Source organism: Argopecten irradians, chromosome 7 (assembly GCF_041381155.1).
Source record: "Argopecten irradians isolate NY chromosome 7, Ai_NY, whole genome shotgun sequence".
In the NCBI taxonomy this organism is placed as follows: Eukaryota; Metazoa; Mollusca; class Bivalvia; order Pectinida; family Pectinidae; genus Argopecten; species Argopecten irradians.
Genome location: NC_091140.1, coordinates 34121541 through 34141525, shown reverse-complemented (window position 1 = coordinate 34141525; position 19985 = coordinate 34121541). Strand labels below are relative to the sequence as shown.

The 19985-nt window shown below is 33.1% G+C and overlaps 1 protein-coding gene across 1 annotated transcript; it reads right to left on the bottom strand.

The window, feature by feature from the left end:
* Nucleotides 1-3159, bottom strand: LOC138327160 (snaclec anticoagulant protein subunit B-like). The gene is made up of 4 exons (XM_069273148.1): nt 2942-3159; nt 2260-2354; nt 886-985; nt 1-290 (listed from the first exon to the last, which is right to left on the bottom strand). The coding sequence occupies exons 1-4, from the start codon at nt 3054-3056 to the stop codon at nt 1-3; spliced, it is 600 nt and encodes a 199-aa protein (XP_069129249.1). The 5' UTR covers nt 3057-3159.
* Between the last annotated feature and the right edge of the window lie 16826 nt (nt 3160-19985).

The following is a 19985-nucleotide window of genomic DNA, read 5'->3' as shown; positions in this document are numbered from 1 at the left end:
TCATAAATACCAGAAAACCATTGGTTGTATTGTATCATTCAAACTTAGTAACAAGAAAACGTACTCATATTGGCACATGAAGATATCCGTTGTGTTACAATTGACCGATTTCCATTCCCGCAGCACAGACGTGTTGACATACGACACACCCATGCACATGCCATCTTGTTTAGTCGGAATAGTCGGCGAAAACATGTTGTAGGTAAGACTATATCTGCTTCCGTCCCATATCCAAGCTGATTTAGGACTGGAGTATACCAGTCCAGTCCAAAAGACACCTTCTCTGATTTCTAAAACCAAGCAAAAATTATAAAATATTGGGAGCGTCCCGTAAAAAAGACATTTCTTGTGCATGGGCAATTGTTCGCGCATTGACATTCTAACTAATTATCAAGCAACGCCTGTTATGAATAAAATCCACTATATGTTGTACAGGTAGGACTGGTATTAGTTCACAAGCAATAATCTAAATGCATTTGATCAGGAGATCACGGTTGCAGACATGCCAAATGAATATTCTAATTTGCAGTCTCGTGAACTCGTCCAAAACTATTATGATTTGATGGAAGTGTTTTAAAAAACGAAGGGGTCCATTCCAAATATCGATATCCTGCTCAACTTTATTCTTTATTTAGAACCACCAGAAAGATACTTTAATCCTTAAATAAAAGTCGAGAATTGTTACCCGCAAAAATGCCACGATATATATAGAAGCCAAAGTGGTTATAGTAGATTATGGTAAAGTAGTTTTTTATAAATATATAAATATACCACAAATATTGTTTTACTTACTGAGCTATATTGAATTGCATTATTAGCATACTATATTGAATTTACTTGAATTTATTGAATTTTTTACCCGCAAATATGTTCTGTTTTACTCACTGAAATCCACTATTGAAAATTTCGCGATGCGTGCAATAAACTCGTCGTCCTCAGTAGAGTGTATTTCAATCAGATTCGATCCTTTAGCAACACAGATATCCTGATAAAATAGTCACAGATTATCAATATAATATACAAAAATTCAAGAAATATTGTATGTATACAAACAAAACATATCCTTTTTTCTCAACATTAACTAGAAATGGTCATTTGACATTTTGACGGGCTTTTCACCAACGCGGAATTACTGTCATGATAATTAATTTCAATAAATTTGGTAGCCCTTTATATCAACATGCTGCATCTTCAATTTCAGGTCTCTGGGCCTTTCTAGACCTAATAAGAAGAGGTCATTTTTTACAAACGTAATAGTACATACATTTTTTTTCTTTTTTTGGAAAAGTTGCACTTTTAAAATGTTTGACCCTTATTTCTAACAGGCAGTTAATGTTATACAGAAAAGTGTTAGTTATTTGTTCTATTTCTATTCTACATAATATATCCAAAAAGGAAAGAATTTTCTCAAGTCGTTTACGAAATATTGACATCAGATTTATAGGAAGTGAGGTGATACCGGCCATATTGATTTTGTGACCAACTGAATTTAATTCATGTAACACCGTCAGACCTTGTCCAAGAACATACAAAAATATTTTAAACATTTCTTGTCCTATTTAACTGGCAGAGACCCCACAAAAACGGAAGTATAAACAAAAATATAAAGCAGGAAATTAACAAAACCAAAAGGTATTTCAACAGTGGTAAAATGTCCTAATTATCAGCTATATATTCTGATCACTCAGAGCTATTTCCCTGCTTTTCCATCCGATCAGTACATGTAGCATAGCAGTCTATGGTGACAAACATGGAGCGAAATATTTAATGGTGTGTTATACTGATTTTAACTTGTTGCGTTATTATATTGTCAGTTTCGAAATATAAAGAAATGACGATGATTAATTAACAAACTTGAACTTGAGGTGGAAATTCCAACGGTTATTTTGGGTACATTTCAATTATTAAGTGTGCTGAATATCTTTTCTTGCGAAAATATTCATGTTTAATGTTCATTTCAAGAAAACATGATAAGTGCAGATGAAAGGCTTATAGCCTATTAGTGATAACACATTTTCCCACAAAGATATCCGTTCGATCCTCATTCTAATCGTATTATGTCAGCTCACTCTATTTGAATGATTTGTTTTGTTATCCAAACGAAAAAAAAGCATTCATTGTCAGTACTCAGTAGTGACGAGTACAGGCTGTCGTTGTCTATCGTCGATGTGTGTTGTTCAAGTCAGATATGGCGGCAACAATGGTATTGTACAAGCCTAAATCTTTTATTCCCGAATATGTAATGAGTAAGAAATTTACCCTTGCTTTGTTCCAAGGTTTCTTATCACCAAACATCTTGTAGCAGGTGTTCCCTTTGCGGAACGATTTTTTGGGGCATTTCACAATACTCTTTCCTGAAAAGATCGTGAAGAGATATAAATAAAAGATCCGTTTTTCATTCAATAAACAATCAAGAATATTTAGATAAGATGTTTTATATATATATATATTACAGGAGTTATCTGCACTTACGGATAGGTATGAATTGCGAGGTCATGCATGCGCGAGCATAACATCATATTTTTCAGCAAAATACTACATGATTTTTACAAAGACTCACAAAGTAATGACGTCAAAATCAATACGTACCTAGCCACAATGAAGGTAACCCTGTAATATGGAACGATGTAATACCCACACATACATTTTAGTTGTAAACGAAAACTGTAAACTTCGAATGTAAGACTATAAAGAAATTACCATTCATCATCAGTTTCGTGCAGCTACCTTTCTATAAATCAATTTACTTCCACATACAATTAATATTAGTAGTGGTCAACACGACATAGCGACTCTCACGTAACAATCATAATCCTATCAAATACAAGTAAAGTTGAAACATGGAAGTTCAAGTCGCCGCGGGAATAAATTGGTTGTTAGTTATCAATACACACATTAAGCTTTTATTGTTATGCATGCATCATCTTTCTATCCTTTTTACCGTGTTTCACACAAGTTGGGTTAGTGGCATCAGCAACACACATTTCATCTATTCTACAGGAAGGTGTTGAACAAGACCCAGCTTCTATCCCCTGTTTCGACAAGAATTTCATCATTGATAAAATAAAACTGATATTTCATTATCTTTTGATATGATTTTCTTATGTTGCAAACTCATAACTTATTTTCAGAAATTGACATTGACTGACATTTACTATGACATACACATGTACCCAGGTATTTTATATTGTCGTTTAAAACTACAAATGTAGACGTACATTGTATCGTGGATCGTGTTTCATAATATAAATTATAATAAATCAAAATGGATAGTTTGTTGTCAAAATTATAATCAATATACAAATGAATGTTTATTATTGCTACTATAAAGGGACGTTACTTCGTTCGAAACAGTACGTATAGGGTCAGAAACGCACCAAACTGGATTTTATCTGCATAAATATATACTGCATATGTATGCACAGTTTGGAATGTTGCTGAAATATGTGATGATCAAATTTCACAAAATCGATCAAAAGTATCATTAATTTCCACAAAAAGATGGGTTACAAAATGTAGAATCAATATACATACACCCTGCAGCATTCGCTATGGGGCGTTAACATCAAACTATGGACTATTACTTTAGTTCTTTGAATTTCAAGCGTTATTATAAAATCAAATTTTTGACAGGATTTATTTTCAGATTGTAACGGTATAATTAAATATTAACCTTTGCCATTTCTTCTATATAATCTTAACAAGGCAATGTAAAGTATACGTGGAAGTAAAACTGACACTCAAAACGGTTTTCATGTTCTAACGTAAACAGTGTTAATGCAGATACCCCAATGATTTAATGATGGAAATATACAATGTATTAAATATTCTACTATCTTCAAAGTGCAACTAGCGTATTATGAGGATTGTCTGTAAAGCTCTAGCATCTATATAAACCATATATGCTATGGGAAGAGAGTTCTTAAATAAACACAATACTATCATATAAACCAATACAAACAAGTCTTGACTGGAAAATGATTAACACAATATAGTACAGTTGATGTGGATTTACAAAATAAATCCATAGTTTACTTGAAAAGTAATAGAGACGTTATACAGAAAATAATATATGGATAATAATATGAATACTCTATGGCCAATTTCATTTCAAACATTTCTTACACGTTACATTGTGCAGCATTAAAGCATTTCCCTGTTCTTTTCAAATTTCAAGCAAATGGGACTTCTTTGATTTACCTGTGGGATCTCTGTTCTCCAAAGATGCCTGACCTTATTAATAAATTTATATTGTCTGTCATCACGATCCGAGTTAATATGACACCTCTTCTTACTATCGTTGTAGGTCATGGAGCGACACAAAGCAAAAGCTACACATAGTTCCATACATTGGTACTGCGATGGTAGCGTCATCGTGATGACACCGTGAAAGAAAATTGGATTTTTTCCCAGAGGAGAAACTGAAAGCATACAACCAGCTTCAAACACAAGGCTGACAAACACCGTTAACAGTACGACTGCTTTCCTCCAGACCAAACAACTTCTCCACATATTCGGTGAAACAGTTTACCTACCACAATGTAAGTAAGAATGTAATTGTATCCTTTTTACATTCTAATGAACACAGCTTGCTGGAGCGTATCTTTTATGAATTTTACAATTTTGCTATAAACATCCTCAATCAATACTTATCAGACATATTTGTTTTAACATATTTAACTAGAACAAAATTTAATGTCCAAAGTCAACGTTGGCGGAGTGATACATGTAATAATAATGTTTGACTTATCCGGGCCTCGAACAAACGTTCTACGACACCAAACCACCTTGTCTACAAGTTAAACCACTGTGCCACACCTTCAAAAATGACGTTTCAATAATGTTCAGTGATGGTTGGCTCAATGCTTTGAATATCTGGATCGCAATATCTATATACATGTATAAATGATAATTGTGCCTTAGTAATCAGATGATATCATATAAACACAAGTGACGGAGGATGACAATGTTATGACGTTTCCATGGTAAAGAGATGTTTGGCCGATATGTTATAACATCATGACAGTGGTCGATTAATGATTTATGCCTGGATCGCAATGTATTCAAGGCCCTGAAAAACGAATCAGATAAGAAATGCATATTGTTTTGATCTTCATATGATCTAATACATGTATGTTCTGTAAGGACGTATATATCCTTGGTTTAACCATGGCGATAAATATCAAATAATTTGTTGTTATTTAACCAGGAGGACTAAATTGACACAGGACTACGTCTTCGGCCTGTATCATTTTCTTTTGGTTCAATAATTCCACGCATTGACCTCAGTCACATGCAATCAACGGTGACCAAGTGCAAACTTCAAAAGAACGGAAAACATACAGGAATGTTACCTTGTCACTTGATCCAGCTTTAAAGCATTCCTATTCCACGAGCCGAGAATCAAGTTCATATAAATCATATACGTGTATGCAATGCAAACTGCTCTTAGAAAATTGATGCTATAAAGTTGAGGTCAATAATATCAAATGTCGTATAATAAAACAATCACCTGTTACCTCGAAAGGGATGTGAATCTCGACTTGTGGCCTCCGGCTACATGTTTTAAACTTACTCGGGATAACTTGCTGTATCTACATGAAAATAGGTCTATGATTGTAAAATATCAATCTAGTGAGATGCAGTGGTAATTCTGTAGCATTTCTTTTCTTTTTGTGTGTCATCCAGGCCGTCAAATTTGTCCTGGTGCTCCAGGTAATAGATTTAGTTGTCTGATTATATGTGGAAAGGAAGAGTATTTGTATATTTCTCTGGTACAGTGTAACATACACATACATTTAGATATATGTGAGTGGGTGTGCGTGTGTAGTACGGGGCGCCGATTGGGACTTTATCTTTTTGTAATCAAAATCAATTGTGTGTACACAAAATTGAATTCTGTCATAACGAAATCATTTTCGTCTCACAAAATTTTCTTTCAGCACACAGAATTCATTTTGTCTCCACAAATTCATTTCTGTCATGACAAAATTCATTTTTGTGGACGAAATTGAGTTATGTTAGATTAAAGTGAAACTTGACACAAAATTCAATTTTGTCTACACAACATCCATTTCTGTCATGACTAAATTCATTTTTGAGGACAAAATTGAGTTTGTTAACAAAATTAAAAATTGAACACAAAGTTTAATCTATGTCACAAAAATCATTTTGTCACCGAATCCAAATATGGATACATGTATATGCAAATGAACTGTCTCATCACGATTTTGTGACGTGGCCTCTCATTGGATATAGTGACCGTTTGTATGGCACGCGCACACGGTGTTAAACCAATATGGCATTACATAATGGATAGGCAGCAAGAGCTTATGGGGAAGCACATGTGTTTGTATCATCATAGTCATTCTTGAGGATGTTTAGTACTTTAATCAGCAGATTATGTCACGATTTCTTGTGAAATGTGCATGCTCTGGAATATCATTTATATAAAAAAGGTCTAGTAGATGGTGAGGGAGGTTACGATATCAAGTACAGACCGATTACATACATACAGAAACGGATACTCTATAGAAAATAGTCTTTCAAGGAAATGCACATGAATTGTCATAAGCGTAATGATTACGTGCCTATTCAACAAATATTCGTTCACTATCACAACTTTCAAGTCCGGTCACCCTTCGCCAAAGATTGAGCGAACTGTAAGCGTTTCAACCAATCAGTTAGCAGCCTACAAGTAAAGGTAGAACATGGACTCATTTGCATACTTAACTGACGGAAATGAATTCCGTCGAGACGAAAATGAATTATGTCCATAAAAAATGAAATTTGTCATAACAAAAATGATTTTTGTCCACTGAAAGATGATTTTGTTTAACAAGATTAATTTTTGTCATAAAGGGAATGAGTTTATAACAAACAAACAAAAACATTTTTTGCAAGACGAAAGTGATTTTGTTTCACGAATTTTAATTTTGTCTACAAAATTGAATTTCGTCATGACTTTTGTCCACTCAGAGATTGTTCGTATATCAAAACTTATTTTTGTAATGTTTTATAAATTTTGTTAATCTGGACTCATTTTTGTTGAACAAATTTCATTTTTGTCTACACAATATAGATTTCGTGTGCAAAATAACAAGTGTCGCATTAGTTGAAACTATCACGTAATATTTCATGTATGAAAAATTGACTTTCAGCCGTGGATTTCTTCGAATTTATTTCAAAAATGGTGGAATATTATAATTGTAAAATTGCAATAAAACATCCAGGTATGAAAGAAAAATACTCTTTCATAAGTGGATATGAAGGATAGGGATATTCTACCCTCGGGATCACAAAATTTTGCAAAACCCTCGGTAAGCCTCGGTTTTTACTACATTTCGTGACACTCTGGTAGAATACCCCAATCCTTCATATTCACATACGGAAGAGTCTTATATTGTTGTATATGCAGTGTTATATTATGATTTATGAGAACGTTAAGAACTGGGTATATAATGTATGTCCTGATTATTGTCTTATAATCCTTACACATTTTTTACAAGCACGGCTTGAAGTCGATTTCAGCAAAGCAGTGAATTTACTAGCACCTCTACCAAGTGTTGGAATGTGAGTGGCAGACATTATCGTGGCTTTTCGAAGATCAATTTAAAACATCACTTTTGACAACGTGATGACGCGGCTTTATTGGGAATGGTGGATATTACCCCAAACAGACATGTTTGGAAATTCTATGAAATAAATGACATCCCAATCAAAGACCTAAAACACTTGGTATTATAGAAATCAAAGAGCAGAAACCTACCTCCACACATGGGTTATAAGTTTATATTAAGCTGAGCCGAGAGCTGTAATTTGAGTTATGAGAGGGAACATGCCTATATGAAACTAATGTCAGAATTTGACAGACTTTTTAAAGCAAACGAACTACTAGAGACATTAACTGCGAAATTTATCACAGTATGCCGCGGACTATATTCATTTTTGGTAAGAAATCCCACCATTATTTTCGAGAGCGGCCTTTTTCAAGTTAGATATCATATAAGGCATGATAGGTTTATTAATTACTTACGAGACCGTCTCATTTTCGAAACCTTTCATCGGCGTTCAAAATAAACCGAAAATTTTTGATAATATATAAATTACATAATATATTTACAGTAAAAACGTATATAACATTTATAATTTGTCACCCTAATATATCGTAAATTAGATTCAAGGTCCAGTGGATGTACTGGCTGAATTATATATCAAACAATGTAAATGAGAAAGCAATTCCTCGCACCTCGGACAGAGAAATATCATATGATACCCAGTGCTAGATTTTTTTTATCTCACCGATCTGTCTGGTACCTTTACGCGCTTTTTGGAGGAATATTACGACATCCATGTAACAGTCCATTCATGTGACGTCATACTTTTGAATCGGTGACGTCACACGCTTGAGAGTATCACTATCTTTAGAAATATGTACATTCAGTCATTTATAATTCATTGCTTGGTTGTTGTTTATAATTATTAAAACAGTATGTGCCGATTGATCATCGTTTTTCTTTGATATCACCGAACTATAGTTTTACGCGGAATGACTAAATTCGAAGCTAATATAAAATTGTCAATCAGATTTGATCCAGGATGCCCCAGACGGGATGATCTTACACTGAACACGTTTATAGAATTCGCGGGACATTGCTATGCACTAATGCCAGATCTTCAAATTGAGAGTTCATGTAGATGTCATATAAATTGTAGAAAATATGTCAATAATATCTGCACTTTTTTTAAACATCTTAATATTAGATATGGGCTTAGTAGGAAGCTAGACTACGCCTACCTAAGCAAAAATAAGTCTAGAATTTTTTCTTGCGCGAAGATCGTTGTTTATATACCTAAGTTTATGAGCAAATGGAAGATGATATTTCCCTTTTTTCATTGAATCCAGCTTCTATGAAATGCTGATACATGACATATTAATCATCAAAGCCTGATTGCAAAAATTTTGAATTTGATTTTCTCGTTTTAAGATTAAATCGCAAAATTGTCCACCTGCAAAATAGCCAGCTATACGGTATACACTTTCCACACAATTACAATAACTATATCAGTATCCGCCTTATTTTCGCAGCATATCAATGTTTTCGATCCTGTTTATTCTAGAAATTTATGTATGCCTATACATGTATATCACTTCTTAGGTGTACTTGAATATAACTTAGTTGCTTGTTAAAAAGTGACTATGCATCGGTCTTAACCTTAGATTTTATTATTGACTCGTAGATCGTTGTGTTGTTTGTACATTTTGGAATTTATTTGAACCACCTGATTAAATTTAATGCATTGCTTTATCGGTAATCATTCGCATACATAAAACAAAACAGAAAACTACTACGAGGTCTTATAGAATTTGATTTAGCTATAATATCCCGGCATTTTGAAATAAACTCGAAGAAATCCACGGCTGAAAATCAATTTTTCATACAAGAAAAATTACGTAATATTTTCAACAAAAATTTCGTTGTTTCTTTTATAGTAAAACCAGTCAAGTTTGTGAAAAAATGTTAAATTTTTTATCGAGGAAATAGAAATTTTGCTGACGCCGTGACGTCACAAGACTTTATTGGATATGTAGCCATGCAATACAGCCTCAGGCGGCATGAGTGTATTGCCCTATACCAGCTAGTATTTCACCCGTAGGTATGAAAGCAAAGACTCTATGAGGCTATGAAGGAGGTGATATTCCACCATTCGAGTGACTAAATTAGGTGACTCCGAGGGTGACATATTTTTTTCTCCCATACTTGACAGGGTTTCCCCGCGGTTGCCAAGGAGAAGATTAGTAGAGAATCAAAAATAGGTCTGTCAAGTGAACAGGAATATCTCAACCCGAGTGAAAGATTTTATACTTAATAGGAAAATCCGAAATTCTCGTTGTTTCCCAGCCTTTTCATCGCGCAAATATCATAAGAACGTCGTTATACGTCAAAATTGATGACGTGATCGAAAATGCACGTCGCAGTTACGCCACATGTATTGATGACGTCACGTTATTGTCTAGCGCGTGTGAGCTGCCTTACACCCCCCTGTGTAATATAGAGTTATGTTTTCCCTAGCTACCAAGGAATTTTCATGTAAAGTATGGGAGAAATCTCTATCATACACAGGGGGATGTAAGATAATCGACACGCTCTAGACAACTACGTGACGTCATCAATACATGCGGCGTAACCGCGGTATGTTTTGTCGGTGATATCACCAAGTTTGAAGCATAACGATATTCATGTAATAATGGAGCGATGAAAAAGCTGAGAGCTAATAAAATTTCATCATTTTTCTATAGAAGGAAAATAATCAATCATGGATCTGTCAAGTAGACAAGAATATATATCTCTACCCAAAAACTTTCACGGGTTGAGATATCCATGTCCACTTGACAGACCCATTTAACATTCTATAAATCCTCCATACCAACTATATGACAGAGAATCCCTAACTCATAGAATATCATTTATGAGAAGTATTTACATTTTCTGCTCCCGAGACCGCCATTTTTAATGACGTCATAATGCAATAGTCCAATAATTATTTTGACTTTACAATAAGGTTTACTTATCCAGGAGCATGTGAAATAATATATACACTGGGAGTATTACCCTGGACATTTACAGAAAGATGTGAAATAAATATTGTTCCCTTGAATAGCTTTGTTGACAATTTTGATTCAATCTACATATGTACATTGGTTTACATGTACATTATTATATTACTATAAATGTTGTTGATTAAAAGTTCTACATAGGCAATATTTCTTCACGTTAATTGCACGTGATTTTTTTTCACTTGAATTTCACGTGGATTTCAAGTGAAAAAAAAATTCACGTGAGGTAAGGTTTTCTTATCTCATCATACAAATGTTGTCGATTTTAAATACTATCGTACCATATAAATGTTGTTTAGTTGCTTAATAGTAAAATATAAATGTTGTTCACTTGTTTATATTACCATATAAATATTGTTTACTTGCTTAATGGTTCCATATAAATGCTATTTATTTGTTTTATATTACCATATAATGTTTAATTGCTTTATATCACTATATAAATATTTATTTGCTTTATATTACTATATAAATGTTTGTTTGCTTTATATTACCATATATGTGTTGTTTATTTGCTGTTAATACTCGTACATATACAGATCTATATAATCATTATATTTTGTAAGTTATGTTGATAAATTTAGTACCTTTCCCATTTCAATATAACGTAGTTATCGATAAGCCAATGACCCAACTTCCCAAGAGGAAACACATACCCAAAACTATCAACTTTTACTGCGCAATAATATCATCGGATATAGTTCGTCAATGCAACCAACACAAAAAAAAACTTTATAAGAGTTATAAGAACTTTCTTTTGTAGTAACCTTCCTAACATTTGATTACAATAATCGATCAGTAGCATGAATTATGTAAAATTTAAATAAACATGCACAATCCAAAATCCACCGAAAGCCTGCCGCGGAGGAAGACAGCGAAGAAGGCGTTGTTCGTGATTTTCGGGAGACTACTATCGCGTAGTAATACCAACATCATAGAGTCCCAACTGAACACTTAAAACCCTTCATCCATGGTGTATATGTATGTACAAATTCAATGTCTGTGGTTTTAAATATTGGGGTTTTATTTTTCATACCATTAAGTACATGTATTACTTGAAATGAACTAAACAACTTTTAATTTTCATCGCGGAGTGGTTTCATTGTTTTGATGTGCACAGGGCGCCGAGCGTACCTAAGAATGCTGTTTCACAGCATCAAAAAAATAATGTCTTTTAAAAAACCACTTTCTACGAAAAATAATATCAGGATTTCGACTCAGACTCCAGTTCTGGCCATTATTTTTAGAGTGAAAGATACTAAAAAATCCTCCCGACCTACTGACCCTATTTTTTTGCCAATGTAACTCTAAGCAGATATATTTTTTACGTTATATGTAGACATGCGGGAATAATTTTGGAGGGGCCCCTTACAGTAACCATTGGCCCCTTTATTTTGAAAATGGCCCTTATGATTGGGAAAATTGCAAAGATCCTTGATTGCATGCATATTTTGTAGTGATCGAGTGCTTCAAATATAAAGTTAACAAAATATAACAAACAACTGTGTCTTCATGTCAGTTTCTTGACAGCTGAGAGTGAGTTTGAAAACAAGATTTCCTGATAAATAAAGAAAATCCACAGACAATAGATATAACCGCAGTATAACTTTTTTTCATTTTTTTTTTTTTTTCCAAAAATAAACTGTTTAGCAATGCATTTAAAGTGTTTGCTAGGACCATGATGTGCAATGTACATGTATGTCAGACAATCCAAGGAAGGTTAAGAAATTATTGGTATTTTTTTAACATATTTTGAAATTCTTTCAGAAACATATGTCATAATGATTCAACTATTGTATAATCTTGTCAAATCATAACAAAGGGACCTTTGAATTCAATTTGAGACATATTTTCAGGTGTGTGTGGATATAAGAATATACTTTTTGTACAGGTTTATTTTAATGTTCACAAAAGGAAAACTGTAGAATTATCATTTCCATTATTCACTACAAATGTAGACTGGTACATGTATATGATCTTTATAAAACTGTATTGTGAAAAGAATCATTGAATAAATTAGAAGTATTTAGAAGACATACATGGTGCATCAGCTAAAATATTATATTATAGATTAAATACTATACTAAGTTAAGTATCTTGTGTTTTACCTGTTGGACTCTCATTATAACAAATCCCAATAATACAGGTATTTTAAATTTGGAATCAGTGTTTTGGTCTGACTGTAGAGTCCTTCAAACACTGCATGCTGTGCATGTATATGTAATGAATTACATCATATGAACATCTTTTTTTGTGTGCACAAAATTATACACTGATTTTGAGTACCATAAAAATGTGTTTAATGTATATGATCCTTCATGGTTCCCTATATACAGTACAATAAAAGAAAAATGACAATACATGGAGTTGAAGCTGTATATTTGGAAGGGTTTTCATCAGTGTAACTTAACATGGATGTATGTTATATATAATGTCAGTCTATAAGTATGTAACATATACATGTATTTATTTTCTGTTGAATGAAGAGTGCATGATGACACATACTCCTATATCATTCAACATCTTAAAACATGAAATATAAATATTTGATATATGTTTCTGCTTATAAATCATCCATTCACCAATTAAGATAATGTTGTGTCTTTAAGAAAGAAATATAAATTACTCTGCCTTTCTCAGCAGATTGGATGGATGGCATGCATTTATTTAATTGATGGATAATACACAAGCAACTAAAGAATAAGTTTCATTTATTTTACTAATTATTCTTGAAAAAGTACACTGAAAGCTGTAATAGTCCATGTTGTGTGTATATATGTTCTGTTATGTTGTTCCTCAAGTTGTATTACATAGATAAATGCATAACTACGTTACAAGGTTTAATTGGGAAGTTTAAAAAAAAGTCAATCAGTAGCTCTATATGCAGCAGAACCACATATGTAATCCAGAGAAAATATGCATGTACATGATTCATATATATGTATGTTTTCATATATCAAAAATAGATCAAGCAATAGGAAATGCAAATCAAAATCATGTGTTTTGTTGTAAACAGTTGATCCATGTGACCACAATAAATCTCTATACTTCTCTACTGATAAGTCTACATATATGTACATATAAAGCTGCATGTACCTTAAGGCTACATGTATGTAAACTATCAAGGTACCACTAATATTTGTCTAATGTATGTATATACTGCACTCATCTATGCTGAAAACATATAAAAAATCAATGAGAAAACAAAATGAAGCCTGCACATAAAAAATTGATTAAAATAAAGTAATGGGTATCCAAAAAATTGTGTACATTGAAACCATAGTACATGTATATATGTTTATGATCCAGAAGAAATATAGATACAGCTATTAAAAGTATTTTAATGTACATATCAATTTTCAACACAACAATAATCATCTCAACATTCTTCAATAACTTTCTTTCTTATTTTTATCCATTTTAAGTCTCTATATTTGACCCATTTAGTTAATGTTATTTACATACTGTGGTGAAATATGTACCCCAGTACTTGTCCTGAAATTTTAAATTTGATGCAGTTTTTTTATATACATTATTTACTTCTACATGTATTGATATAAGATATTATATAATGATATAAAAAATGTATATCAGACAAATAATTTAATGATTTTAGAAAGGCTGTTAAATTATAATATTCTCTTTGTTGTTGTTCCAATTTATGGTAACAGAATACTCCTGGGCTTATCAAATACTGACCTAATAATTATAGTAACAGTCAGTGATTTTTTTCCCCTTTTTCTTTTTATTATGTGACAATGATTACAAAACTAGGTTAAGTTGAGACTGGGTTTGTTACAGCCACGCAGCATTTGGCAATCGGTCTATATAGTCTTAATCAGTAGGTCCCATGGCAGATTTGCAATGCGTTTTAATTATGAAATAATTAAAAAAAATATTTATATGAATGTATCATGAATTGAAGGCCTAGTGTCAAAACGTGTTGCATATTTTATCACGCTGTCAAAGATCTAGAGTGGGGGTACGTAATTTCGCACACTTTTGACATTGATTTTAATAGATTTCAAATAATTTCATTCCGAATCAAAAAGACTCGACTTACATCGGCAGATGTACACAAGTGCTTCACAACACACGAGTGTGTAAACGGATATGCGCAGACGTATCAGTGCGCACGGGAGCTATTATTAACTTGCGGTTAACCTGTGGTTGAACGGGTTTTGGGGACGTCCCAGTGGGCACATACATAATGTAACGTCCGGACAACATTTTGGCAACGTTTTATTTAGGTTGCGACGTCGGGGATATTCTGACGATGTTGTGAGAACGTTTTTCTCCAAACGTCCTCACAACATTAGCACTTGACGTCCTGAGAATGTTTTTATATGGTTAGGAAAAAAACTTTGACAATAATTTAACATATTTCAAAAAGAATTATTGTTGGAAACATCTTTTAAAGGAAGCGAATGAATCTATTCAAATAGTGATACATACAAGTAGGCCTTATAGTTTTTTCAATAATTATTAACTAATAAAAAAATAATTAATTATTTTTTGTACTTTTATTGTTTGAATTACAGATACTATAGGTATTAATTGAATAGATGAAAACAAAACAAAAAGTATAATTATAAATACCAAGTTTACTTTGTGTACACACGTGCTTCACACGGATAACATTTCTTAGCCTCGACAGCATCCAAACAGGCTAGGATAACTTCCAGATATCGACAGATATTTCAAGGTAGGTATTTGTTGATTCGTATACAAACTTGTTTTTATAAGAATGTGTTTATCATATTATATCAAAATGCTTACATAAGTCCACACGGAGGTACGTGAAATGGCTCCTACACAAACAGTCTAGGTGGAAGTTGTTGCACCTATTTCATGCAGGATGAGCAGAAGACATTAAAATATTATATAAACACTATATTTTGTTGTTATTGTACTTCAAAATACTAGAATAATGAAAATAAACAACGTAACATACAAACGTTGTGAAAACATTATATGAAAACATTCGGCGGACATTGTCAAAAAACGTTCCCCAAACTTTCATTTGTACGATGGCCCATATCAGCCGACATGGCAACTGCTTTACTAAACTGTAGTTGTACACACATTTGTGGTGATTGTCATGGCAACTGCTTTAGTAAAAAGCACTTGCCAACGGGTTTTGTCATTTTACTAGTTTGGCAACTGCTTTACTAGAGTAACTGTTTTGTCATCCTTACGCGTGGCCCATATCAGCCGTATTGGCGAGTGTCTGGCTTTTGAGACAATTAACATTCCACGCCGATATAAAGCCTAGTTTGATGCCGTACAGGTGTGGTGATTAAATGACCTTTGAAACCAAAACGATACTTTACGACACAAGACAAAGGCGATTAAAGTTATATACAAATAACATAGCCATAGGTGGTAACAAGTTATTGTACGGTAATTAACGGTAAACTAATTTTGAGAGCCGGATGGGGAGAGGTTACAGCCCTAGGATAGGGAAAATTAAATAATAGCTAGATTATCTCTCCTTAGTTTGAAAATTATTCAGACATGTATACTTAGTAGAGACAAAAAAATCGAGCAAATTTTTTTTTTCCAAATATACTAGGGACTGGTTGCCAGCCTAGGAGGGAAGCTAATTTAATGAAGGCATTCAACTCACCTAAATCTTTCATTATATGCCCCTACCTAGGGAAAACCCATATTTTTACATAATACCTGATATTATTAAAGATGAATAAACATGAGTATGAAATTTTATAATATATTGAGTTACTTCACTGAAAGCCTATTTTCATTCAAACGTCAACATTAGCCACAGATTGCGTTACATACCTATGATTCTACCAAGAAAAGTGTCGCAAAATATCGTTTTGGTTTCAAAGGTCATTTAATCAGTACACGTGTATAGCGTCAAACTAGGTTAGATATCGGCGTGGAATGTTAATTGTCTCAAAAGCCAGACACTCGCCAATACGGCTGATATGGGCCACGCGTAAGGATGACAAAACAGTTACTCTAGTAAAGCAGTTGCCAAACTAGTAAAATGACAAAACACGTTGGCAAGTGCTTTTTACTAAAGCAGTTGCCATGACAATCACCACAAATGTGTGTACAACTACAGTTTAGTAAAGCAGTTGCAATGTCGGCTGATATGGGCCATCGTACAATTGCAACCTTTTTCGCACACCCCAAAGCAGTTGCCATGACAATCACCACAAATGTGTGTACAACTACAGTTTAGTAAAGCAGTTGCAATGTCGGCTGATATGGGCCATCGTACATTTGCAACCTTTTTCGCACACCCCTCAAACTTTCATGTTTTGGGAGAAAATAATTATTTTCAAACATTTCATAGACCAACAACATCATAAAAAAAGATTAAGTACAGTTCCAATCTTGAAATGACATAAAAACACAATTATATTTCGAAATGAAAAAGTGACATCTCGCCGCCATTTTCGTTACGAAAAATGACCGCTCCCCATAGTAAACAATGTTAACGAGGTCAAGAAAGTCATAGGGTGTCCGCAGAAAATATTTGTTTTCCGCTTATACTTGATGGATTTTCATACGATTTTCGTTATATTCTAAAAAAAGGATTGTTTCTCTACATATTTGTACATGAGTCAGTTATTTATCACCCAGAATTATTCAATATCAAGTGGTTTATTTTCTATAAATTTCTTAACTGAGATGGGCCGTATTATTTCGATTTCGTTTTTTCAAACAAACTTATCCTGAAAAGTTTAGTTAAATATGACAAAATCAGCATGAGATGTCTCCTTTAGTCACAACATGAGCAACAAGGCAAACCTTTCTGACATTTAAAGGAAAATCGCGTAAAATCGCCAGGTGTGCGAAATTACGTACTGTGCGAAATTACGTACCCTCACTCGAAATGTGCAACATGTGCGAAATTTCCCTGTAAATTGTGCTTTCGTTTTGCTAAGCGTTATATCTTGTATTATTCATTTTCCTGTTTGAAATAATGCTCCTGAATTAAACTTTGATAAGCAACATTAAACTTTGTTCATGGTGAAATTAGAAACGGGGCGCACAATATCAAAGAACAACGTGAGGGCACTGTTTACGTTAAAATGACAGTGCGAGATTTTTTCCTCTATGACCTTTGACCTAAGCCGCCATCTTGGATAGGTTGATACGTCTATAGAAATCGGAAAAAAATATGCAAACCATGTTCATTGTTTTCAATAGAATGTGACTGGTACTCATTAAAATTAATGATTGTATGCCTCATGCATTTTCATTTCAAAAATGGAATCTGTGTCATGAACATGGAAATTGTAAAGCATCGAATAATGAAATCAAAACATATTTTTAATTTCCCTCTACTGTGGTCCAGATTTAACTGGGATGTAAGCTTACCATCGCTCTGTGGGATACGATCGCGAGTCTGATTTTCACAAGGAATACAATCACTCTAACAATCTTATCATATAAAATTTTGAGGATCATTTTGAGGTTTAATCAACTTTTATTCATTGAAATGATCCGCTACTCGAGGAAGTTCGATGCTGCATGAACAACTGTAGATCTATTCAAATAAATTTACCGCCAAAAAACATGTGCATATTCACACATTTCTTGTATCTGGTCGCTGCCATTTTGGATTCAGAAAACTAAGAAAACAATTCAGAAACAAAGCCTAAAAAGACGCGTATACTCCCTCAGTTGGATAAACATAAACTGGATTTTGAATGTTATGTTATGAAGTATGTTCCTTGTATTCGATAAATGACGAGTAAACTTACCAACGTCATTTGTCAGGCGAGCCGCCTCTGTCTCCGAACGCTGATGCAGATGCACAGGTGAATTTATCCCGAAAAATTGTTCCAGCCCTGGTCACGTGAATGCTTCTCATTAGCATATTTTGGTAGGATGTAATGGTGAAATGGTATCATATAATGATGAAATCCCGCCATATAATGTCAGTTTATCAGAATGACGAAATCCCGTCATATAATGATGATATCGTATCATATAACGCTAAACTCGCATCATATAATGATAATATCACATCATACAATGTATAATGGTAAATTCGAACAATATAATGGCGAATTCGTATCATATAATGACAATATCGTATCATATAATTGTGAATTCGTATCATATAATGATAAACTCGTATCATACAATGGCAATATCGTATCATATAATGACAGTATCCTATCAAATAATTTCAATATTCCATCATATAATTACAACTTGTATCATATAATGCCAATATCGCATCATATAATGATCATGATGAACTCCTATAATATAATGATGAACTCGTATCATATAATGATGAAATCGTATCATATAATTATAAGACATATCATATAATGACAATATCGTAACATATAATGATAAAGTCTTATCATATAATGATGATTTTGTATTATATAAAGATGAAATCGTATCATATAATGGACATTTATAATATAGGCTATGGATTTCCATAGAATGAAGGACTTATTGTGTATACCAAAAGTAAAATAAATTATTTTATAAGTAATCTGTGTCAACTAAACATTTTACATCAGTTATATATTGTTGAAATAATAGGCATCGTGTATGTTCTGTAGGTCGTGGAGCATCTTTAAATAGGCGCCTAATCCTGGTGCCATATATGGCAATTTTACATTGAAGTGAATCGGGAAACCTCTAGATGAACCTGCTGTTTTAGGTGTACTGTTTATGTAAAGGAAGAATAAAGAAAAACAGGAAAAACAAAATGAGTCAGTCGGGGCGTGTATTCTTATACATGTATACAGAAAACGTCGAACAAATGGATTGAATTTCCTGTCACCGGTAAAAACGTCATCTTATAGTCTTAAGAAAATTATACAGTTTTACAGGGCTCCTTTGATATAATTGCGTTCTTGCTATGAAAAAAATTAGCAAATTATTACAAGAACTTTTATTATGAAGGATCAATGTAGAAAGATACAATATTGTCATACCATCTTAGTAACTTGAAAAATATATATATACATTGTATTACGTAATTCTGATGAAAATATCCAGCCAATTACAATTTTGGTGACAGGAATACAAATATTGTACATACAAAATTAAGACATCGATTTAGCCAGTTATATTTCTTTTTATTCTTTGTAAACCTCACCACCAGTCCAAGTATCTGTATTTGTGGTCATAAGTGTGGGAGTGCGTGTCATTTTTTTTTCTTCCAATGTAATAAGTATGTAAATAAGACTCGTATTAATGTCACTATTTTTTAACTTCATCGGGGTATGAAATTTTGTTTGCAAACTGTGTGAATCCGCGTAAGTTTGCAAACAAAATTTATTTCATAACCCGATGAAATTAAAAAATAGTTATATCAATGCATGTAAGTAATTTTTTTAACTACCTAATGCTATAAAAT